At 37.3% G+C, this 26,195-nt stretch overlaps 1 protein-coding gene and 1 pseudogene across 2 annotated transcripts in view; one reads left to right on the forward strand and one right to left on the reverse strand.

Moving 5' to 3' along the window:
• The window catches only part of MAP2K4 (mitogen-activated protein kinase kinase 4), a 121,040-nt gene that overhangs the window by 34,805 nt on the left and 60,040 nt on the right, over positions 1-26,195 (forward strand). For both annotated transcript variants that reach the window (XM_054456258.2, XM_063656187.1), the window contains one exon: positions 24,745-24,919. In XM_054456258.2, coding sequence (XP_054312233.1) covers positions 24,745-24,919 — 175 coding nt within the window. The remainder of the gene's footprint in view (positions 1-24,744; positions 24,920-26,195) is intronic.
• LOC129018421 (small nucleolar RNA U3) lies at positions 20,453-20,544 on the reverse strand (annotated as a pseudogene).

Consider the following 26,195-nt stretch of genomic DNA (forward strand, 5'->3'; position numbering starts at 1 on the left):
TACATTTTTTTAAAAAATAATTTCTCAACAATTTGCATCTAGACCTTATTAGGCTTAAAATACATTTATTCTTTCCAAAGAGGCACTTTTATTGCTATTTTCTCTTCTTTCAGAATTTGGTATGCATTGTATTTACAAACAGTAACAAATTGGTAGAAGGTAGTGTCTTGCAAAAGAGATGCTTAAAATATTTTTAAAACAGCAATGTCTAGAAGGGAGTGGGGTGTATGTATGTATATATACACTTACACTTTCACTTGTAGCCTTAGAGGGAATGAAAGATATTTTAAATAAAAAGTGTAGTAACAATTTATTTTTCTCAATTGTCTATTAATTTTATTAGACTGGTGTTCATAATTACACTTCTTGTCAGAGCTCAGCCTAGAGTCCCACCCTTTTTACCTTCTCTGAAACATCAAGTAGGGGCTATCTTGAGAAAGGAAACTTAGTACTTATTAATTAGTCAGAATTTCAGCAGCAAGGAAACAATTCTTAAAAGAACCTCCTTCCTTATTTCTTAGAATTTGTAGTGAAAGCTAGTACAAAACTAATTCTTTAACATAGCCCCTTTCTGTTACCTTAGTTACTAGCTGAACCATATGTTGGAAGTCTAAGAAGGAAAGGATATAGTAGTAATCACCAAACTTATCAGATCTTTCTTTTTTAAAAGCCTTTTTGGACAAGGAGAAAGACAACCTGACGTAAATTAGAACTGGAAAAACATTCATCTATTTGTACTGTCTTCCCTCCGGAGTTTCTTTATGTATGTGGAATTCATGGAGCAAAATTTTTAAAAAAATAGTAAACGCAGGGTGGAAAAAAACTTTCTTCCAAAGTTGAGTTCAGGTTTTATTTTTTGCTTTGTTCTTAACTAATGTTTTATAATAAACCTATAGCCAACTAGATTTCTCATCCTTTGTTTCTTCCCAGCAAGTATTTAAAGTTTGAAAGGACATGGTAATAGGTATTTTTACCTTATGATAGAATCTTTAGAGCTTGGTTCTGGTATGTAAAAATTTTAGACCCAGACTTTGTTGTAAGTTTTTTATTGTACAGGTCAATTGTTCTGGGTTAGGAACAGGTAACTACTAGCATTGTTACTGGTCAGAGATAACTGTTTTATTACTTAGAACGGCATTATCTCCTCTACCTTCCCAGCCCCTTCCAAAAGGTATCCTTTTGTACTCTTCCTCTGAGTTGTTTGCCATCAAGCACTAAAAACAGTTGTTAGTTTCTGTTTAGGATGAGTACTTGCAATTAGAAAAACGTAACTTGTAGTTTGTGGGAGTTTTGAAATAAGATATCTCTTAACATTTATATGTTTTTTCTCCTAAAATTTCCTTGAACTTTAATAATTACGGATGTGAATATAAAACTTGTTCATGAATTTAGGAAAAGATAAGATGAAATAAGCAAGCTAATGAAGTTAAGATACGTCACAGGATCTGCTTTCAGATCTCCTTGGCATTTGATGTCTCCTGGATGCAGGATCCTTTGCAAGATTAAAAAAAAAAATTGTAAGACAGTGTTCTTTTTTTCTGAGAACCAACAGTTTAAATAAAATTCCAAGAAATGACAATTGGCTATCGTAATTTTAGTAAGGCATAAGGTAATATGGATTGAATGTCAAATTAAAGGTGTACGAGGGGTAAATCATTTTAGAAAACCTACTTGATGAAATGCTTCCCAGAAGAACAAGATTTTACTGGATTTTGAAAGGCAGGCAGGGAAGGTTAAGTGAAGACAAGGGACAATGGCATTCTGGTGAGCTTATGCACAAGAGAAGTTTTGGGAACCATGTGTAGATCTGCTTAATTGTAGCAGAGATGGTATTTATAGATTACCTATTTCTCTCTCTCACTGGAAGCTTTTAGCATGTTTTCTTTATTCTTGATATTCTGTAATTATATGAGGATAAGCCTCAAATTGCATCATCTTCCCATGTATCAGATTAACCCTTTTAGTTTCAAGATTCATGTATCTCTTTTTCTGGGAAAATTGCTGCTGCTTTCCTTTTGATACATTTCCTTCATGTTTTTCCTATCACCTTCTCCTGAAACTTGTGTTACTAGGATGTTGGACTGCCTGTATCCCCTGTATCTTAGACTTTTAAAAAAATGTGTTCCGTCTCATTGTTTTCTTACTCTGTATCCTGGGAGATTTTCTTTATTTTCCATCCACTCTATGGAATCTTGGCAATCAGTTTTAATTTCCAAGAGTTGATTGTGGCATTTTCTTAGGATTCTGTTCTTAATTTTGGATACAAAATAGGGAATTTAAAAATTCTTTTCTGTTGTTTGAATTATCGATTTCCTCAAGGGTCAGTTTTTCTTTTACCTCTTTTTCATTAGTTTTTTTCACATCTTATAATTTTTTTTTTCATGTCTTGTTCTTGATTGTTTCTTGAATGGAAGCTTTGGTTATGGATCATCACCTGGTGGGCTTGGCTTTACTTTTCTGTGAGTATTTTGGGAGCTAGCTCTTAGGCCAGGAATATTACCAATGCTAGAATTAGTAGAGCCAACATTCACCTTAGGAAGCCTGGTTCTCTCCAGATATGTTTGTTTTCTTTGAAGACATGCCCCCTTTTTATTTTAGGGGAAGAATAAAGAGGAAAAGTGGAATTAACTAGACCTTTCTTTTTTTTTAAGTGGCAGGGTCTCACTATATTGCCCAGGCTGGTCTTGAACTCCTGGATTCCAGGGATCCTCCTGCCCCAGCCTCCCAAAGTGCTGGGGTTACAGGCATGAGATACTGTGCCTGGCCTAGACCTTCCTTATAGAAAGAAGTTTAACTAACTCTGGTTTCTAGGCCTTCATTTCTTCTGACCATGAATTCTCTCTGATCCAGGGTTCTACTGGGACCATGATTTGTCTCTCATATTCACTGCATGCCTGCCTCCTACCATCTATTATAGGTTATAGTTTTTTCTGTTTATTTTTAAACCTTTTATTATGGAAAATTGCATACCTACCCAAAAGTAAAGTGGTAAATGAATCTGTCTTTACTGTCAATCTATGAGTAGTTTAAAGAGGTTTCAAAGTCCCTAGTTAATAACTAATATTCTTCGTATTTCTTGATGAGCTTCTCAGTAGAACTTTATCTTAAAACTTAGAATTTCTTCTTTTGTTGGTTAAATTGTGAGAACTATGTCTTTAAACATTGATGTCTTAGAATTAATGACGAGGCCGGGCACAGTTGCTCACGCCTGCAATCCCAGCACTTTGGGAGGCTGAGGCAGGAGGATTGCTTGAGCCCAGAAGTTCGAGACCAGGCTGGGCAACATGGCAAAACCCCATTTCTACAAAAATAGAAAAAATTAGCCACGTGTGATGGCATGTGCCTGTGGTCCCAGCTACTTGGGAGGCTGAGGTGGAAGGGTCAATTGAGCCCTGGAGGTTGAGGCTACAGTGTACCACTGCACTCCAGCCTGTGTAAGAGTTGAGACTCTATCTCTATTGAAAAAAAAAATAAAAATTTGTTTTTAAAAAGAAATAACAATGGGTAGAAATTTAGGAGTCTGGATTTCTGTCTTTGCGTTGTCGTTATCTTTGTGACCTTGACTTTATCACTTAATTCTGATCTCAATTTAGGCATTGAATTAGAATAGTGCATACACTATTTTATATAATGAATTGGGAGGGGAGAGAATTAAGCCAGCTTTGCATTGCTTTCTTTAAATAAAGTCTCATGTACAAAACTGATAGGCTAAAAAGATAAAGGAGGAACTGTGCTGACTGAAGTGTTTGTGAGGTGGGAGAGAGCTTTGTAGCGTTGTCTGCCTTCATTCCCCAGAATAGTCCCAGGACGTCTCTGGTGAATTTCTAAGTGTGAATACCTCTAATCTACATGAATTTGGAAGTTTTTTTCTATCTCTGAAATTTTTTGAAGCAATCATGATACTGTGAAATCTCTACATTTCTGTGGTGGATCACTTTTACAAAATAGCGGTAATGGTAGAAGTATTTATGAGTATGTATTAATAGATGATGTTTAATCTCAAATGTGTTAAATAAATACTATGGCGTGTGTGTGTGTGTGCGCGTGTGCGTGCGTGTGTGTGTGGCTGGTTTGGTGTTACTGCTGCGAATCTTTTTTCTTACTGTAGTAAATATACATAACGTAAAAATTTTTATCTTAACCATTTTAAGTATACAGTTCGTTGGGATTAATTATGTTCACATTGTTGTACATTTGTCACCATCATCCATCTCTAGAACTTTTTCATCTTCTCAAATTGAACTTCTGTACCCATTAAGCAGTAAGTCCTTATTCTCCCTTCCTTCTAGCCCTTGCACCCACCATTCTACTTTCTGTCTCTGTGAATCTAACTACTTTTTAGGTGCCTCTTATAAGTGGAATCATAACAATATTTATTTTGTGTCTAGCTTATCTCATTCAAAATAATGTCTTCAAGGTTCATCCATATTGTAGAATGTATCTTTCTCCACCCTTCTTTTTAAGGGTGAATAAATATTATTATATTGTTATGTGTATGCAGCATTTTGTTTAGCCATTCATCTGTTGTTGGACATTTGGGTTGTTTCTACCTTTTGGCTCTAGTAAATAATGATGCTGTGTTTGGGATAATCTTTAAAGCTTAGATCATTGTACTTCTTAATGTTACAGTTTAGGGGTATTCAATCTTATCTTTAGTCCCACATTCCATCTCAGTGTACCTGAGGCTGTGGTACACTTCCATAAGTCAGCAATTCACTGGAGAAGTGATTCTCGACAGAGGTGGCAGTGGTGATAGGAGTGGTAGAACTGATTCTCTTTGTGGGCCCCTACTCCCTTGAGATTCACATTCCCTTCAAGCTGGATGTTTATAGCTGAGGTGGTGGATGCTAATTCTGGAATATATATTTGCGTAGATTAATGATACATGCTGTTGAGTTGTGTGCTTTTGGTGTTATAAATCATCTTTGTTCTTGAATCAGAGACCGAGGCAGACATCAGAAGATAGCCCTGGTTTTTTAACCCACAGTACTTCTAAGTGCTGCTCTTTGAAGATACATCTGACTTCTTAGCTATTGATGAGTTTTCCAACCATTTCTAATCAGGCAGTTACGTTTTTGAGTTCTGATTTCAATCAGAATATTATAAGGCCTTTTGCCTTTGTAGTATGTATGTTTCTGGAAACTTTTATCTATTATTAAGGAAATTTCCTACATGAAGGTAACTTTTTTCAGTGTTTTTTTTTTTTTTAAATTATCTACAACTGAGTAACAGTATGATTATATTATTGTTCTTGAGCAAATTTGTTTTCCCCAGAGTTAATAACTGCCTCATTTATGGTTCACTGCGAATCTTCTCTGAACATAGTTAAATACATCAGTTGATCACTCAGTTCTCCCCCTCTCTCCCCACTTTTTTCTTTTTTTAAGTTAGCTGTCCATCCATACTCTTGCTTTAATCTGCAGTGGTTGCATTTGAGGCCTGCTTCACAGGGCTGTTGCCATTGTTTTGTGAATGCCTGATTCTGATTCTCTGTTTCCGGGATTTCATCTTTTTTTATTTTTCGCTTTCCCACTCTCATTTTGATAGAGTATATATTCTAAGTCTTCCTGAGATAAGAATTCTTTCTTAGTAGTTTTTAATTATTTCTTAAGCTTTTTGGATGTTTGTATGCCTGAATATGCCTTTGTCTTTTTTCAGACAGGGTCTTTGTTGCCCTGGCCGGAGTAAATGGTGCTATCATAGCTCGCTGCAGTCTTGAACAACTGGACTCAAGTGATTCTCCTACCTTAGCCTCCTGAGTAGCTGGCACTACAGGCATGTGCCACCATGCCTGGCTCATTTTAAAATTATTTTATGGAGGATGGGGTCTTGCTATGTTGCCCAGGATGCTCTCGAATTCAAGCTATCTTCCTGCCTCGGCCTCCCAGAGTGCTGGAATTACAGGCATCAACCACTGCCTGGCCTTGAAAATGTCTTTAAATAAATAACCCTCATAATAGATTAGCAGTTTTATTGGGTATAGAATTCTGGGGTAGAAATTTTTCTCCAGAATTGTGTTTGTATTTCGACAATGTTTTCTATTTTCCATGGTTACTTTAAAAGGTTAGATGTGACTTTGATTCCTGAACCTTTGTATTTGACCTCTTTTTTCTTTTGTGATTTATTATGGGGATTTTTCTTTTTCCCCAGTGTCTGAAGTCTTGCTGTGTTTGCATTCTTCCCCCTCCACCTCCCCTCTTCTCTTTTCCCAGTCTTCTCCCTCCTTTCCCTCCTCCCCTTACCTTTCTTTTTCCTTGTAGTTTGCTCTCAGTGGACTCTTTCAGTCTAGAAACCACTCTTTCATTCTAGGAAAGACAATTTATTATTATTTTATTCATCTGGGATGTGTGTTCTTCTGACATTGCTATATTGATTCAATGAAATCCCATCAGACTTTTAAAATATGTATAATGTGACATTTTGATTCTAAAATATGTATGAAAATGCAAAGGACCTAGCTAAAAACAATTTTGTAAAACAGTAAGTTGGGGGACTTAAAACGACCTGATTTCAAGGTTAACTGTAACACTGTCAGCCTACAAGTACAACCTACAGGCTACAGTAATTAAGGCTTGGTGGAAGGATATTAAGGATAAACAAAGAGATCAGTGGAATATAATAGAAAGTCCAGTAGACAAACACACATGTATAGTCAATTTATTTTTGACTATGGTGCTTATACAGTTCAGTGGGAAAAAAGATAGGCTTTTCATAGTGATGGAACAAACTGGAAAAAGGTTTGAAAGGATAAATCTTAATTTCTGCTTCACACCATATGCAAAAATTACCTCAAGATGGATCACTGACCTAAAAGTAAAAGCAAAAACTCTATAAAGCTTCTAAAAGAAAACATCCAAAATATATTTGTTATCTGGCATAGGCAAAAATTTCTTTGATAGGACAGAGAAACCACTAAAAAATAATAAATTGGATTTTATCAAAATTAAAAATTTCTGCTCATCAGAAGTTTTTTAAGAAAATAAACAGGCAAGGCCAGGCGCAGTGGCTCATGCCTGTAATCCTAGCACTTTGGGAGGCTGAGGCAGGCGGGTCACTTGAGGTCAGGAGTTCAAGACCAGGCTGACCAAAATGGTAAAACTCCATCTCTACTAAAAATACAAAATTAGCTGGGTGTGGTGTCGCATGGCTGTAACCCCAGCTACTTGAGAGGTTGAGGCGAGAGAATTGCTTGAACCTGGGAGGCGGAGGTTGCAGTGAGTAGAGATCATACCATTGCACTCTAGCCTGGGTGACAAGAGCAAAATTCTGTCAGGGGGCGGGGGCGGGGAGGAAAGCAGGGAGGAGGAGAGGGGAAGGGGGAAGAGAGAGAGAGAAAGAGACTAGAAGAAAACATTCACAATGTATATATATATCTTGACAAAGGACTTTTGTATATATAATAAACTAAAACTCAGAACAACCCAGTTTACTTTTTTGTTTTTGAGACAAAATCTCACTGTCACCAAAGCTGGAGTGCATCATAGCGTAGCCTCCAGAGTAGCTGGGACTACAGGCACATTACATCACGCCCGACTCATTTAAAAAATTTTTTTGTAGAGGTGGGATCTTGCTATGTTTGCACAGGCTGGTTTTGAACTCTCCTTAAGTGATCCCCCTGCCTTGGCTTCCCAGAGTGCTTGTATTACAGGTATTGAGCCTCTGGGCCAGCCCAAAGAACCCAATTTGAAAAATGGTTTAAAGACTCTGATAGACACTTCACAAAGAAGGTATTGGAATGGATGATAAGTATATGAGAAACAGCCATAAGAACATTAGTAATAAGAGAAATGCAGACTAAAACAAAAAGATGATACCACTACACCTCCACCCGAAGGGCTAGAATTTAAAAGACCAGGCAATATCTTGGCAAATATGTGGTATAAGCAGAATTTTCCTATATTGTTGAGGAAGCAGAAAATGGTACAACCATGTTAGAAAACTCTTTGTTAGATTTTTAATAAAATGAGACAAGCACCTGCCTCCTGACCCAGCAGTCCTACTTTCTGTTATTTGCCTAAGATGAAAATACCCTCAGAAAGATTTGTAAGTGAATGTTCATAGAAAGTTTATTCAGAATAGCCTCCAAATTAGAAAGAACCCAGAGTGTTCAATAATGGAAGAATGAAGAAACAAATTATGGTATATTATTTAATATAATACTCTTCCTCAATAAAGTGGAGAAAATACTGATACCTGCAACCATATTGATGAATCTCTGAAAATGCTGAGCAGAAGAAGCCAGACACAAAAGAGAACATACTGATTCTATCTTTATGAAATCTAGAGTAGGCAGAACAGATCTGTGGTGATTGAAATCAGATCAGTGCTTGCCTCTGGAGGAGATTGACAAGAATGGCACCAGGGAACCAGGGAATTTTCTGGGATGATGGAATGCCTCTATATCTTGCTATATTTTGTGAAATAGAAAGGTGTCTGCATTTGTCAAAACTCATTGAGCCACATGTGCTTATGATTTGTGCATCTCACTATATGTAAATGATGCCTCAATTTTAAAAGCAATCCAGAACAATAACAATTATATATACACATATATTATTATTGTTATTATTATTATTAGTGTTTTTTTTTTTTTTTTTTTTTTTTTTTGAGACGGAGTCTCGCTGTGTCATCCAGGCTGGAGTGCAATGGTGCAATCTCGGCTCACTGCAGCCTCCGCCTACTGGGTTGAAGTGATTCTCCTGCCTCAGCCTCCTGAGTAGCTGGGATTACAGGCCCACACCACCATGCCTGGCTAGTTTTTTATATTTTTAGTAGAGACAAGGTTTCGCCATGTTGGCCAGGCTGGTCTTGAACTCTTGACCTCAGGTGATCCGCCCACCTCAGCCTCCCACAGTGCTGGGATTGCAGGCATGAGCCACTGCGCCTGGCCTAATTTTTGTATTTTTGGTAGAGATGGGGTTTTGCCATGTTGGCCAGGCCTGTCTCGAACTCTTGACCTCAGGTGATCTGTCTGACTCGCCTCCCACAGTCTGGGATTACAGGCTTGAGCCGCTGTGCCTGGCCAGTAACAATAAAAATTATATTGATAGATTTTTTTACTCTCACTGAACAGTATTTGTGGTTTTGTGTCCTTGTTCTCAAAGCACCTGTATATTTCGACAATTTAGATGACTTGATAAATATATGAACACTGTGTTTTTATTGAATTCAGCTTTTCTGCCTGTGGAACAATACTGTGATAAATTTTATTTCTGCCCATGTGGTTTCCCCTTTCATGATGTTTGAAAGAACCCTAGAGTGAAATTTTTAAGAAGGTTATCAAGTTTCTTTTGAGGATTAATCTAGAGTATCTGTTGCACCACATCAGGTATAGTGTACCCCTAAGTAGCTAGAGTCCCCTAAAAAGTGTTTGGGGACATGTTTTTAGTGTGCTTTAAAAATAACATTTACTATTGTTTTTTCTTTTTTTTTTTAATACAGAAAAAGTATAAAGAAGAAAGCCAAAATGGCCCATTATCTTATCATCTAGGTAGTTCATGTTACCCTTTAAAAAATCAGTAGTACCTGCTTCTGGTAAGAGAATTCAGTTGGTGCAGAAAGTTATAAAACAAAAAATCAGCTTCATGCCCTTAATATTTATCTCCAAAGATAACCCTATTAAATGTAAAATGCCTTGCAGAAAAGCTTATTATATGTCAGAATACATAATTTATATAGATCCTTAAAGAATATTTACACAAAAAAGCAGTTTTTTTCTGCACTTTTTTGTAGCTTGATTTTTTATTCACTTAGTAACTTAGTACATCTTGAAAATATTTCTGAATTAACACATACCCTTTTCCTCCTCTTCCTCCTCTTCTTCTTCTTCTTTGTTTTTTGAGATTTTCTCACTCTTGCCCAGGTTGGAGTGCTGTAGTACAATCTCAGCTCACTGCAACCCCCACCTCCCAGGTTCAAGTGATTCTTGTGCCTCAGCCTCCAAAGAAGCTGGGTTTTAGGCATGCACTACCACACATGGCTAATTTTTGTATTTTTGGGTAGAGATGGGGTTTCACCATGTTGGCCAGGCTGGTCTTGAACTCCTTGCCTCAAGTGATCCACCCACCTCGGCCTCCCAAAGTGCTGAGATTACAGGGGTGAGCCACTGTGCCCCACCCACATACCTATTCTTAGTTATATAGTATTCATTATATTGTATAGGTGTATTACATATTTAACTAGTTCCTTATTGAAAGCTATTTAGATTATTTTCATTGTTTAATTAAAAACAATGTTTTAGAGAACAGCTTTGTGCTGGTGAAATGTACTTTTAAAAATTAACCAATGTTTAATTCTTCATAGATTGTTAATTTTCAGCCCTTTTCTTGTCATAGGAGAGACTGGAAGTAGCTGTGTCTTCTCAGCCTTGTTACTATTGAGATACTAGATTGGAAAATTCTTTGTTGTGGGAGGCCGTCATCCTGTGCATGGTAAAATGTTTAGTGGCATCCCACTAGATGTCAGTAACACCTGCCCCCCTACTAGCTGTGACAGCCAAGATGTCTCCAGACATTACCAAATGAACCTTGGGGTGCAAATTTGCTTCTTCTTAGGACCACTGGTACAGCGGGCACTGCAGGTTTACACAGATGAAACTTTTTCCTGACTGAGGAGCTGCAGAAGTCAGATATAAGAGGTGTATTCCTTGGGATTTGAATGGATGCCAGAAAAGGGGAATTTGGGGAATGGCTATAGGGATAACTCATACAGTTCAGGGAGAACATCAGAGCTTTGGGAGCAAGTCATAGTTGCCAGAAACCAAAGCAATCCAGTATGTGTTCTTTCATACATTTAGCAAATGTTTGTTGAATGTCTGCCATCTGCTAGTTACTATGGTGTGGGCATAGGTATTTCATTTTGAAAAAAGAGATGTGATTGTTACTTCATGAAGCTTGAGATTTAGAGGCAGACACAGACGTGTGTGTGTATAAAATTATAATCACCTACTTGCTATTAAAGGAAGAGAACCAGGTGCTATGAGAAAATGAAATACGGGCCTAATTTAGAAGGAGGGTGGTGAAAATGTAGTCAATGAAAGCTTCTAAAGTTGAGTGAGTTTTACTAGATTTGGGGGAGGGATTGATGCGTGTTCCAAGTGGAAGGAATCGCATGTATTTGAAATGATCAAGGTGGGAAATATTCAACTTGTCATGGAATGGAAGGAATGGCAGTTCCCATGGAGGATGACTGAATGAGAAGGAAAAACACATTGAGATGAAGGGTGTAGAGACAATTAGATATGGAGAGATGGGCCACATAATGTAGGGCCTTGTGGATAAAGAGCTGGATGACATCCAAAGTGCAGTGGGGAGTTATGGAAAGGTTATAAGTAGGTAAGCGATTTACAATTTGAACTGATTATTTACAGTCTAAAATAACGATTCTGGCTGCCGTGTGGAGTATGTATTGAAAGGAGGTAAGAATATAGTTAGGGAGACCTGATAAAGCTATGGTAATATAGTTAAAGCATAATAGTTACCCGTTATGACTTTAATAAAATTAAATTGATGACAGTAAATGTAGAGAGACTGAAGAAATTTTGGAGGTAATTAATAAATATTGGTGATAATTTGAATGTAGATGATGATAAGGAGGAAGGTGTTCATAGTGACTTGTAGAATTCTGGCTTGAATTAATGGGTTTAGTTGCGATTACTCTGATGGAGACTACTGGGTATGGAGTATCTGTAAGTGGGGGTCATAGGGCAAGATTGAGTTTTAGATATATTAAGTTTGAGGGACCTGTGACACATTTTATTAGCGATATCAAAACATACGTATATATATAGCATGTGTGTATAGTATGTACGTGTACACATGTGTGTCTGTGCTTATGTGCATATATCACATACTCTGGTGTTGAAAATATGAGTCTGGTGCCAGAGGTGAAGTTGTAGATTGGAGATAAAAGTTGAAAATTGCTGGCATATAGATGAAAGGGTTGCCTAGGAAGAGAGTGAGAATGTATTTTGATGAGAAAATTGTGTCCAAGGCTGAGCCCCAAGAAAATCTAACATTTAGAGGTTGGATAGAAGAGGAGGGACAGACAAAAATTAAAAGATGTGGGCCTGGCGCGGTGGCTCACGCCTGTAATCCCAGCACTTTGGGAGGCTGAGGCGGGTGGATCACGAGGTCAGGAGATTGAGACCATCTTGGCTAACATGGTGAAACCCCATCTCTACTAAAAATAGAAAAAATTAGCCAGGCATGGTGGCGGGCGCCTGTAGTCCCAGCTACTCGGGAGGCTGAGGCAGGAGAATGGCGTGAATCCGGGAGGCAGAGCTTGCAGTGAGCTGAGATGGCGCCACTGCACTCCAGCCTGGGCAACAGAGCAAGACTCCGTCTCAAAAAAAAAAAAAACATTAAAAGATGCTTGATAATTAGGAAGCAAACTGGTAGTGCATGATGTTATAGAAATCTAGCATTGTTAAAGTGCAGTTGGGAAGGAATTGTGGTTGGCTGTGTCTAATGTTCTGAGAATGCGAGTAAAGCCACCTTGTTGGCAAAAACTCCTGAGATACACTTTAAGCTACTCTTAATTTCTTACTTATTTGGGAAGAGGTTTTAGCTGCCACTGGAAATTGGGGCCTAAACAGGGAAAGGATCTCATGAAAACATGTAGCCTATAGATTTAGGGCAGTTTTCCCTACCTTTTCTTGAAGAAGCATAGCCCAGAAAAACTGTTCTGTACTCAAAGGGTAAACTTTGAGTACAACTGACACAGGATCAGCTCTTAGGAAACAGTCAATAGCAACATGATGCAAACATGAATGTTTGTCTTGTCCTCTTTAATGTTACTCTTTTATGTGGTGATAAAACATTTCTTTGTATTTTATAAATCAGTACTACTTCAAAATACTGCAGACTTATCTAATTTGTCTAATACATTCTGTTCACTAAATATGAATATCAGAATTTGAGATTTTCTTTTTAGAATGTTTGAGCCATGCTTCTGGACATTTCGTTTTTCAGTTTTTCCTTTTGCCTCATCTTAGATCACAGCAAAGATACTCATTTGTTAGTAGTGCCAGGAAGCAGGCAGTTTCCATGGTAACTGACAGACCGAGTTTACTGTGGAAATTTCCGGAATTAACAGAGCTGCATTGCAGAAGGATGCATAAAGCAGTATTCATCTAGAGATTGTAACAGTACGGACACAGAAGAATAGTTGCAGTGGTGTGCAGGGTATGTCTTACCTTTATTTTCCTGTCTAAGGAAGATTAGTCATTTATATATATATATATATATATATGTTTTTATATATATATATTTATATGTATATTTATATATATATATATATGCTGAGGAGACAGTAAAACAGCTTGGGGCATTTTAGTGTATGCTGGCTTGATAGAGTCTAAGTTGCTTAGGAAAAAGAAGGAAATGATTTGGGAAAGAAGGTATATTTGATTGGGAGAGAAGGTATATTTGATAGCATTGGGAATGATTTGGGAAAGAAAGTATATTTGATAGCATTGGGAAGAAATCAAGATCAGATGATCGAGGTAGAAGAATGTGATAGTGAAATAAGAGGAGAAAACATACTTCAAACTAATTAAATAATAAAAGGTTCTTATGGATAGTGGTTCTGGGCACAAGAAGATATTTATTTATTGAAGGAAAATAGACATTGTCAAGTTTGAGAAATCAAGTTCTTATGTCCAGGAAAAAGAAATCTGTTAAGATAATTAGCTATTACTTGCTGAAAGATAGGTAGATCTGAGAGATGTCCAAGATATTAAACAAGGAGGTTTGCTGCCATCTTAGCGTACTTACGTAAGTGATGAGAGAATCCTAGAAGAGTTTCTGCCCCTAATTCCACTCCCTGTTGATTGGTGGAGGATTTTCAAGAAAAATTCTGAAATGTGTCTTGAGATTAAATTCTGGAAACAAAACTATAGGATTTGGGCAGATAATTGAAGGTGCTTATCATACAGAGCATAATTATAAATATAAAAGAGAAAAAGGATATAGAAAATATGATTTAGATTATTTGCATGATAGATGCAATTTAGGTTGCTAGATATCATTTGGTATCATTTATATCATGTAGTCAGCAAACTACAGCTCATGAGCCGAATCCATCCTGTTTGCTTGTTTTTGTAAGTAAAGTTTTATTGGAACATAGCCACACCCACATGGCTGCATAGTTGCAAGAGACTAGTGGCCCGCAAAGCCTAAAATATTTGCTATCTGGTTCTTTACAGAAAAAGTTTGTGACTCGTGATTTAGATGGTGTACTGGATTTTTCAAGGCTTCTGTGAGATTACCACGAACTTGGTGGCTTAAAACAACAGAAATTTATTCTCTCACAGTTCTAGAGGCCAGAAATCTGAAGTTGGCAGAGCCATGCTTCTCCCGAAGGTTCTAGGGGAGGATCCTTCCTTTCTTTCAGCTTCTGGTACCGCTGCTCTTCCTTGGCTTGTGGCAGCATAACTGTAATCTCTATCGCCTTCTTCCCTGTGTCTGTCTTGTGCATCTCTATCTTCTCCTTTTCTTTGTTTGGTCTATTATAAGGATAGTTATTTTATTTAGTGCCCACCTAATCCAGAATCTTTTTTTGAGATCTTTAATTTAATCTGTAAAGATAGGTTACTTTCTGAGATTCTGGATGGACATATCTTTTTTTTGGGTGGTGGGTGGTATATAGTTCACCCTACTGCAGATGGTATTGAAGAACTGGGTTTTGGCTTCTTAAGTCACATTGTATATTAAGGATAGCCAGTTCTTAGTGTTTCCTTTGACCTGCTGGAGAAGATATTAAACTCACGTTTCAAAGGCAAGGTGATAGAGGCATAGTTGAATCATAGAAGATAGCCTTTGTGACACAAACATAAGCAGTAAAGGGAGTACTAGAAAATTCACAGGAGAAAGAGTACTAAAATATTCACAGGAGACGGATGAAGACCAGTGCCTGATGCTTCATATCGTTCTCTTCTTGTCTCTTCATATTTTTCTCCCCTTAACTCCCACCTCCAAAAAAACAACAAAATGAATTTGAAATTTTAATGAAAAATAGTTGGCACAAAAACAAAAATCACAGTTTTGAGGGATGGCTCATGGCTAAATTATGGCACTGGGAAATATATATATATATGATTCAAAAGTAGACTTAATAAGCAAGTAGAGGAGTGGCAGTGTAGAAAGTACACACCAATGTATAGACCAGTGAACCTGAGACTTGGCTTTTGTTGAGAGCCTTTTTGTCATTGTGGGAGCATACAAACTATTGGCCTAAGCAGGAGAGAAGGTCTGTGCCATTTTCCTCTTCTCATATGGACATATTTGTAAACCATAATAACAGTGGTAGATATCTATTTGCATTTCCTGGAAGTCTCATTTACCATATTTGGGTATATTCTGAAATGTTTAAAAAGTGATGAATTCACATGGTGAAGAATCAAATAGTAGGCAAGGAATTCCAATGTAGACGCTGGAGCTGCAGAGAAAAGCCACCTTATATTGCCTATATTCTCACCTGCGCACTTTGAAATGAAGCTTCTGATACAGACTTCATGGACATGATCATAGAAGAATTAAATAGAAATGGTTAATCCAAATTAGGGTTCACTAAGAGTAAGTAAGCAGTTCCAAACTAGCCTAATATACTTTTTTGAAAGTGTTACTAGGACCGTAGATCAGGAGTTTGGCACAGACTAGGTGTATCTTGATTTCAACATTCATGGGCGCAGAGGAGGAACACGAAGCCCAATACAGTATTTTCAGGAAGTTTCTTAGAAGGACAAGAGTGAAGTCTGCGTTTTCTTTCTAATCAAATTCTGTTAGTTTGTGACCATGTATATTCTGAACATCAAATAGGAAGCCATGGGAATGAAAGTTTTCTTATTTTCCTCCTTTAACAAAACATTTGAATTGTATGCCTAAATAGCTTCATAGAAAGATACAAATTCCCTTGAATCCAACTACAATTAGACTTTAACTTTTAATTTTTCTGTTAGTATCATGAGTATATGATAAGAATATCATAAGGAACTAGAATAAAATCAGGTGTAAAGCATAGATTGGGATTAAATTAAGCTGGTTGATCATAGTTCACATGTACAGGCTAAAATTTAAGCAGTATAAGGTACTCATGAATACCCTAGATTTCAGGTCTTTGTATTATGTAAAATACATGTGTTCCTAAATGTGTCTATACATAAAATTTATTTCTATAAAATTGTTTTCCTTTTCTCATCGACATGTTTAGATAAGTGTCTCAAAAATAATAAAAGTAAGCTTGAGGGTGTTTAATAAGTAGATGTTCAAAACACAACTCACATAGTAATAGTATTAAGAATTAGCTAACAGATCACAAATGAAAAGTAGTTGAGACTCTTGGTTTTTAATTTGCTTTAAGAACTAAATTTCTGACTTTGTAAAAGCAATTTGAGGTTTGTAGTACAAAATGACATGTGAGTAGCAGTGTCCTGCTAAAATATTTATTAAGAAACAAAGATGAAAATATGAAACACTGAAAATTAAGATGACTTAACTCCCTATAGGATCTGATAATGGATACTAATAGTAACACAGCCAGAATAAGGAAAATTTTTACTCAGGATTTCTTTTATAGCAGAGACTTCATCCCTTTTCATGTTCATTTCTTCTCCTGCCCACACTGGTAACTACCAGAAAAAACTGGGGAGGGATGGGAAGAGGGAGGAGAAATGGATGCTGATGAATTTTATCTGGGAAGTGTCATTACGAGTGAAGTGTACTAGGTGGAAGTAGAGAAGGATTGTAGTAACAGTATAGTGCTGCCCAGTATAGACTTAGGATTGTATTTTTATATTGCTGTTGTCAGTCCAGAATACAGTATTAGAGACCAAGGAAATTGGAGAGAGGAGAATTTACCATGGGAGCAGTGAGTGCTCTAATTCGTAATATACTAAGCCTTAGATATCTCAAATCTGCCTTTGAACCATACGCATGTAATGGACAAATCTGTATCAGACAAGTAGAGTGCGGCCCAAGGATAATCTTCTTTCTCTTTCTCTCCTTCTCTCAACAGTTTTATTGAGGTATACTTGGCATAGAATAAACTGTACATATTTAAAGCGTATAATTTGCTAGGTTTTGACATATGTGTACATCTGTGATGCCATCACCATAGTCAAGTTAACATATCCATCATTCCCAGAATTAATTTCTTCTTTCTTGTTGTAGTTTTTTTTTTTTTTTTTTGAGACGGAGTCTCGTACTGTCGCCTGGGCTGGAATGCAGTGGCGTGATCTCGGCTCACTGGGAACCTCTGCCTCCAGGGTTCAAGAGATTCTCCTGCCTCAGCCTCCCAAGTAGCTGGGATTACAGGTGCCCACCACCACGCCCAGCTAATTTTTTGTATTTTTAGTAGAGACAGAGTTTCACCATGTTGGCCAAGCTGATCTCAAACTCCCAACCTCATGATTCGCCCACCTCGGCCTCCCAAAGTGCGGGGACTACAGGTGTGAGCCACTGTGCCTGGCCTCTCGTTGTAGTTTTTATGTTTAGACATTTGATTTGGTTATTTTTTCTGTCTTCCACGTCTATATTTAACATACTCTATCCATCCTTTAGTTTTTTTAATATATGGAACATGGTAAATGTTTCATTGTCTTTATTCCAGTGTTTTTGTCATTTCTGGGTCAGTTGCAATTGATTGATGTTTTTCTCTTCATTATGGGTCATGTTTTTCTGCTTTTTTGTATACTGTGGTAATTTTAGATTGTGTGCCGGAGATTATTGTGTGATGGCTGTTTTTGTATTTTCCTGAATGTTTTTGAGGTTTGTTCTTTGTTTAAGTTACTTGGAGATACTTTGATCCTTTCAGATCTTGCTTTTTAGCTTTCGCAGATGAGACTACTCGAGAGCTAATTTTGCCTCACTAGTAAGGTAAAATCCTTCTAACTACTTTATTGGATTCCAGTCAGGAAGTTTTCCACTCCAATGGCCAAGAATAGGAACTGCCTTGTATGAGCCTGGGTATCATTCCTTCTTAATCCCTTTAGGTGGCTTATTCTTCAGGCTTGTATAGGTTCCTCACAATCATCCACTGATCAAGGAGGGCCCTCTGCATATCGGTGGGGTTCTCTTTCTGTGTAGCTGTCTCTTATACTGTACTCTGCCATGTGAACCCTGGCTACCTTGGTCTCCCTAGATTCCCAGATCCTTGTCCTCAACACAAGGGTACTGCCAGGATCTGCCTGGATCCCCCCCTCCCTGTATCACAGTTGGTGAACTCTTCGGCAGTAAGCTGGGGACAGTTGTAGGGCTCACCTTACATATTTCCCATGTTTCAGTGTCTGCTGCCCTTTGTTTCCTGATGATTTCCACTGTCTTCCAGATTGTCTATATATTCTGTTTTTTTCAGTTGTTTTAGGTATGAGGGTAAGTCTGTCTCCTGATACTTCGTAGTAGGACAAGTGGAAGTGCCACATTGACACTCACTGTGAGATGGAAACAGGAATTGTGGAACTAGGGAATAATATCTTGAAGACTTTGAGAAAGAGCATCTCCAAACAAGATATCTTGCAGGATTCAAAATAGTTTCTTACAGTAGTGACTGACATTCTTAATACAGTGAAAGAAGTCATGGCGTTTATAAAAATGGATTGGAAAAATCTCGAGGAGAGAACAGACTGGATGGATAGGCAACAAGATTATAGAAAAGGGACAGATGAGGAAAAGACATAGCTAGGGACCTGAAAAGCAATGGTAGAGTGAAATCCCTTTTGATGCAGTTGTGAATATAAACGATACTGCATGACAGCAAAAGAAAAGAATTTGAAGGCAGTCATTGATTTGAAAGCATACAAATTACTGAATTTTTTAAAAAATGTAAATTCATAAACACAAGGGAAGGTAAACAACAAACTGGGAAAATATTTGCAATGCAGGACAAGGGTTGATGGTGTTAATAGGTAAGGAACTTGTTAGTAGAAGCAGCGATAACAAAACAAACACCTGGACCAGGAAGGCTCAGGGGTGCTATCTCAGGCAGTTAATAATAATAATAATAAGACATATTGTTCACCAGATAGCTTAAGAATGTTCAACTCTAGCAGTTGAAAAGAATGATCTAACCCTAACAATTGGCATGAGGAAAAAGGTGCTGTTGACTAGGTACAGTGGGGCACCTTTTGGCTGATGGTACTCCTAAATCAGTGCAGACTTGGTACACAGCCATTCTAGTAGTGATACCAATTATTTAATGACTGTGTTAAAATATATTAAGTGAAATCTATAAGCAGTAGGTATAATATGCTATTTTTGCAACCTATTCCCATAGTATAGAAAGATATAAAATAATATGTACTAAATTGTTAATAGTGGTTTTTTTCTGGATTATGATTGATTTTTCCATTTTCCTTTTTATCCTCTACCTTTGTAGCTTTAGGAGGGATTTTAGATTCGGTAATCTGGTTGGAAAAAGAGGTTCAAGTACTGGTCCTGCTGCTGAATTTGCACAGCAAACACACTGCATCTAATAGAGGGTGGGAGTGAAGGTGGAGGATGTGGCTAGAGCTGTCCTAATAATCCTACTTGACTGGCCACTGTGTTTCTTTACAAAACAAGACCACCTGCCTATATACGAAGTCCCAGGCAGCTTTATTAGACATTGTATAGAAATACAGCTTTTTTCAGTGTCCAGTCTGATTAATGTTCTGGGACATTATGTCACGGTTCTTTGTGTGTGTGTGTGTGTGTGTGTGTATGTGTGTGTGTGTTTAATCTGTAGAATTTCAGAAATTTCAGACTAGTAGATTAGTCTGGGTCAATGAAAGGACAACAACTAAAATACAGTAGTGTTAATTCAGTATTAAATTTAAGTTAACAGATAACATTTGTCATTTCTATCCAGAAGATAAATTAATAATCAGGAAGGACTTCACTGCAAACATGTAGGCTCAAAAAATTAGTTTTCAGATTTTAATCTAACAAGATAAATCTCTGATATCAAAATATTTCTGTACATTGAGTTGTACTTTTAATAAGGCGTGTATTATATGAATTCATGCCCTATATTAAGTATTCTATCTATAATCTTGCATGTTTTGCAAAAGTTAGGACTATTCATATTTCACTTCTTTTGAATGTCTGTAACACCTGCGGTAGTTTTTCTGGGTGTATGTGTGTGTGTTTTCTCTAGAATGTGGAACTGCTAAGTATCTGGGAACCAAGAATTATTAGATGTGGAATAGTAAGGCGCTGAAATCAGGGACACCAGAGTTAAGGATTTTTTGTGTGTGTATATTTTGTGTGTGTGTGTATTTTGTGTGTGTGTATCTTAATCAAATTGTATTGCTTTATTCATGTGTTTTTTGCAGGGTACTGTGGTATGGACTAGAGAACTTGGAATGACTCATGAAGAAACCTTGGAATGACACATGAAGGATGATAGGAAAGTCATTCTGAGGCAGGATGCTTTACTGAATTGTTTTCAACCAGGGTATCAAACATCAGGAATGAGTTCAGGAGAATGGACACATCTTAGGTGCTCTGGATGTTCAGAGAAACTTCTCTAGTAATGAACTATAGAAATGACCCCTGAAAGTATAGTCTTAGGGTAAGATTCTATTCAAGGAAATACTTTTGGCCTGTTGCTGGAACTGCTCTGTGGATTTGGAGACAGTTAGCATCATTGACCCCCAGCCACTAAATGCTACTTGCACTTCCCAGTGATTGGGATGACCAAACTGCTGCTGATGCTGGAGGTGTCCGGGCACTACCTCCTTTGAGAATCCCTGGGAAATAAAATAATGCTAGGGGCTGTATTAATTAAAAGTAAGTTCGTTTGCATCTAAACAACAAGAAGGATAGGAACAAATAGTGGCTTAAACCAGATAGTTTATTTTCCTTTTCCATAGAAAAGTCCGGAGATAGGCAGGCTAGGGTTGGTGTAGTGGCTTCATTGTTATTGGAGTCAATGTTATTTTCTGCTCCATCATTCTCAGGACATTATTTCAATTCTTCAGGGCATTGAGGGTGGCTGAAGCTCTAGTCATTATCTACATTCCAGGCAACAAGAAGGAGGTTGGAGGAAAAGAAAAAGAGTCTTTTTTCCAACTGAGTTAGCTCCTTTTAAGTACTGTGTTCCTGTTTTCCACCTCTAACTGCAAGGAATGTTGGTGACTTAGCTTGGGCTGCAAAATACCATACACTAGGTGGCTTAAACAACATAATTTATTTCTCACAATTCTAGAGACTAGAGAGTCCAAGATTAAGGTGCTGGCAAGGTAGATTTTAACCTGAGGCATCCTCCCTTGGTTTACAGATGGCCATCTCTCACTCTGAGCTCCAGTGACCTCTTGTGCGCATGAGAAGAGAGTGAACTCTGTGGTCTCTCTTCTTGTAAGGACACTAATCCCAGTGGATTAGGGCCCCACCCTTCATTAACCTTCATTGAACCTTCATTATCTTCTTATAGGCCCTGTCTTCAGTACAGTCACATTGGGGGTTAGGGCCATAACGTGGATTTTGAGAGGAAACACAGTTCAGTTCATAGAAGTTGGGAAATGTAGCCTTTTAGCTGGGTGCATTGCTGCCCCACATAAACGAGGATCCTGTTAGGGAGGATGAAGAGGAGAATGGATGTTGGGTGACAGCTGATAGTTACTGCCACAGTGGCTGTTGTCTGAGTTTCCCAGGTTGGTAATGAGAACCTTGGGGTTGGAACCTTATGTAGTGTTCATTGGAGGCAGGTAAGGGTGATCTGTATAAAATAATGCACAGAAAATTACGAAGGGAAAGATGAGGGATATTTAGGAATTATTTTTATTTTTGGGGGTACATGGTGTATATATTTATGGAGTATGTGAGATGTTTTGATATAGGTATGCAATGTGTAATAATCACATCGTGGGAAATTGGGTATCCATCTCCTCAAGCACTTTTCTTTTGTGTTACAAACAATCCAATTATACTAGGAATTATTTTTGATAAAATATAGTCCCCATTCTCAAGAAAGTGATATCCCAAGGAAAAGTCAGGGAACTTTTTTTTTTTTCTTTAAGAGTATAATTGTAGGCAAATATTTATCAACAAATAAGGGCAACTTTATATCTTTATTGGTTTGTATTTTTCACCAATCTTCTCATTGGGTGTGTTTTCTACTGTTTATGTTCTTTCTTTCCTAGGCCTCTTACGTAGTTCAGGACAGAAATTGATTGACTGCAGAGTTTAGTGGTAAGGTTCTGGTCTAGTTCCTGTATCTAGTCAGTCCGGTGCTATATCTATGTATAGTCCTTCTGTGGAAGCCATTGTGGTTGTACCAACTGTTAAAGCAATTGCTGTGAAGTGGACTCAGTTTTACTGGAAAGATCGCTAGCCCAGTATAAAGACGAATGTATGAACATGCCTTGGTGATGTCATAACTGTGGCATGTTTTTCTGTGGTTTTTACAGCACTTTTTCTTTCTAAATGAGAAACTTGGAACTCTGGGTAGGAATCACGTTCTCCTCTTTTAACAGCTTTGCTGAGATATAATTCACATATTCTGCAGTTCACACATTTAAAGTGTATAGTTCATTTGCTTTTAGTATATTTAGTATATTTACAGAATTGTGCATCTGACACCTTATTCAGTTTTTGGATATTAGCCCAAGTAGATACCCTGTATCACTTAGCTTTCAACTTATTCATTTTCAAAAAGAAACTGCGGTGAGCTAAACTATTAGTAGAGGTATTCCATAATACTAAAATTTGATCTTTAAAATAATAGAGATAATATTGTAACTGTTTTCATTCTGTAATTTCTATATAGTAATGAAATATCTTTCATTTCAGTTCTCAAGAATGCTAGCATAAGTATTACATGGCATGTAGTCATGAGAGTCATATCATCTTTACCATATTCTCTTGGTTAGAGGCAAGTCACGAGTCCCACTGACACCCAAAGAGATGTGCCTACACAAAAATATGAGCACTAAGAAGGTGGAGATCATGGGGACTTCCTGGAGCCTGTCTGCCACAGCCCTTCAGTTAGCAAACACTTTAAAAAATTTTGCTTCCAATTTACAAGTAATTTTAATTAACTTTTTTTCAGCTTCCCTCAGTGGTAGATTGGTGCTGTATATTTCACCACTGATTAAACTATGCCATTGAGATAGTATTTACTTGCCAAAGATTATAGAACAATAATCATTATACATGGAACTTCATGTTAGAACTTTTTTCAGGCTTAATCTGTCTACTTCATGGAAAAGATTACCAAGAAGAGTTTCCTATTTTTGCCTAGACCTGATTTCCATCTTAAAAGATCAGTTCCGGCTTCATCTTCACCTAAATGGTCACTTATGCCACTGATTTCCGGGCTTCTTGTGACTCTGGATGCTAGAGTATCAAATAATATGGGTGAAAGGACTTTGAACTGAAAAGCACTTGTATGAATGAAAGCTGGTGTTATCACCTAGTATGATTTGAAAGTCTGTTATTTGGAACACTGATTTAGTAAATTGTTATTTAGACCAAGCATATGAATCTTTGAAGTGTAACTTTGAACCTTAATATTAGTACATACGATTATTCTCAGGGTGGGGGTAGATTTTAAAGTTCTAAGTTTTTTGGGAGCCTTAAAAGTTGCTACAGAAAACCATTCTACTAATTGGAGAAAACGTTCCTAAATTTTGGAAGAAGAAAAATAATGACCAAGCACATAAACTTTCCTTGTTTGTATCATAGGATCAGAGTTTAAAAGAGATCCTGATCATTTAGTATGAAACTGAAAAATGTAGTTGATATTTAATGAATTCTTTTCGTTGTGTGTATGGTTGATAGTTTGTTCCTACACATTGGGGTTTGGTGTGTGTGTGTGTGAGAGAGAGAGAGCAAGAGAGAGAAACAGATTGATTTTACATTTTTCATTGGATTTACTTTTTTACAAAGCATGGTTAGAAGTTAATACTTTGATCTCCAGGTTGAGATTTTGGAGATGAGTTTTTATTTAATGGAAATATGTAATGAGTGAGCTCTTTTGTCTACGAGCCACTCATTTTTTATCCCATTGCTTTATCGAACGAGGGTTGAAAATTTCAATTTTGAATAGCACATGGCAATTTTCCTCTTACAGCCAGCTAGCTATTCAGTTAACTGTTCTCCCACCTCAGGATGGTATTAACAAGAACAGGACAGTATACTAAGGCACTAGTTCCCAAACATTACTGGAATCATCTGGGGGTCTTTAAAAATACTGTTTTCTGACTCCTGTCCCTGGATAATTCAGATTTAATTGCTATGGGATGATGATACCTGGGCATTGAGATTTTTAAAATCTCCCCCAGGTGATTGTAAGGTACAGCAAACTTTGGGAATAGTTGTACTAACTGAAGATTGAGGCACTGGAATAACTAATGTTGGGTAAGATAGGGTAAGAACTTTTTTGCAATGAGGTTTGCAGCTCTTGGGATTCTCACTTGATAATGCTCTTTGGATAAATCATTATCCAAGTTTGAATAAGATCTTATATTTAGAAATGAAAACTGATCTGCAGAATTAGTTTAATCAATAAATGGGAATTTTTAAAAATCTTCTTGGGAATTTGTTTTTATGAATCCCGTTGAAGCTGTGTATTGACTACCTAAATCTAGATCATTCTTAATCCAGTGTGTAAAAAACCAGGATGACACAAATGAAAAACTTCAAAAACCTGGAGGTCAGACTATTTTAGTAATTTAGAAAACATTTTTCCCACACATTAATCAGTACTAAAAAAAAAAGTTAAAACCTATTTAAAATGTGGAAAAATTGCTTCCCAATATTTTAACAGAGAGAGACTGAGAACACACAGCATTGAGTCATCAGGAAAACTGAAGATCTCCCCTGAACAACACTGGGATTTCACTGCAGAGGACTTGAAAGACCTTGGAGAAATTGGACGAGGAGCTTATGGTTCTGTCAACAAAATGGTCCACAAACCAAGTGGGCAAATAATGGCAGTTAAAGTAGGTGATGCCATGATTATTTTTGGTACTTTAATCCATTAGGTGAAATTTCATGGTGCAGTAATACCACTGTTGTTGTGTTCCTACTTTTGTGGTAAATGTGAGTTTTAAACAAATTGTTTCTCCAACTCCTCTGAGGGTGTTCTGTGTAGAGATTTCTTATTGGTGGCACATTTTCTATCTCTTTGGAAACATGAGTGTATGAAGTGTGCATGTTGATTGCATTTTTGGCATGATGCATTAACATGTTTTAAACTTCAGGCCCTTCTACTGCCAAGGTGAGTTCAGGCGGGGCGGCTGCACCCCTGGGAGCAGGGCAGTGCTGCACTGAGCCAGGCGGGAGCTGGAAGAAGACGCAGCACACTGGGTTGGGCAAGGTGCGGGGCTAGGGCTAACAGCAGTCTTACTGAAGGTTTCCTGGAAACCACGCACATGCTGTTGCCACTAACCTCAACCTTACTCGGTCCTGACCGGCTCGGCTTCTGTTTGTTTATTTCATCTCTACTCAGTACTGCCCTGTTCCCTGGTTTTAAAGTTGTACTGAAATGCATACCTTGTGATAATGTTGTCACATTTTGTCCTTATTCTGTCATGCCACTTAATATGTTCATTAAAAAAAAAAAATGGCCAGAAATGGAGATTTGATCCATAGACAATACCTGGCAAGCTTATGCTGGTACCTGTAAAGAACTGGTGGTTTCCATCTGACTCCTAGTTTCATGTAATTGTAATTTATTCATTTGTTTGTTTAGATGTTTAACAAATCTTTGCTGTATGTAAGATATTTCAGGAAAATCAGCAACAGGGGGAACAACTTGCAAAAACAAAGCAAAAAAAGCCAGCTGTGGCCATACCCTCTCTGAGTTTAAAATTCCTATGGGAACAAAAATGTTTCAGTTTACAAGAATTCAGAATGGATTTGCATATAGTCCAAGCTAATCATCTTCCTATTAGTGTCCTATTTTGAGAGTTTGTCAGAGTGGTTGATAAGAGTCCTTAGTTTTTTCTTGACATTTGAGAATGAATTTAAATTAAAATAAAATGCTTTCTGTGTAGAAGTCTGTTGTGAGCCGAACCTTACTGTAACTATTTTAGTATCCTTCATTGTTGAGCATTTCTTTTTGCTGGGTCATATGAAAGTAATGTTAAATTAGTGGTGGGGAAAATTTTTATGATTCTCTCTATGGGTTCCTAACATTGTTTTTGGCTGTATTTTTAAAATGTGGAGAGAACAATAGACTTTTCATAGGCAGATGTATATATACACAGCATTTTA

The sequence above is a fragment of the Pongo pygmaeus genome, chromosome 19, assembly GCF_028885625.2.
Source record: "Pongo pygmaeus isolate AG05252 chromosome 19, NHGRI_mPonPyg2-v2.0_pri, whole genome shotgun sequence".
Lineage (NCBI taxonomy): Eukaryota > Metazoa > Chordata > Mammalia > Primates > Hominidae > Pongo > Pongo pygmaeus.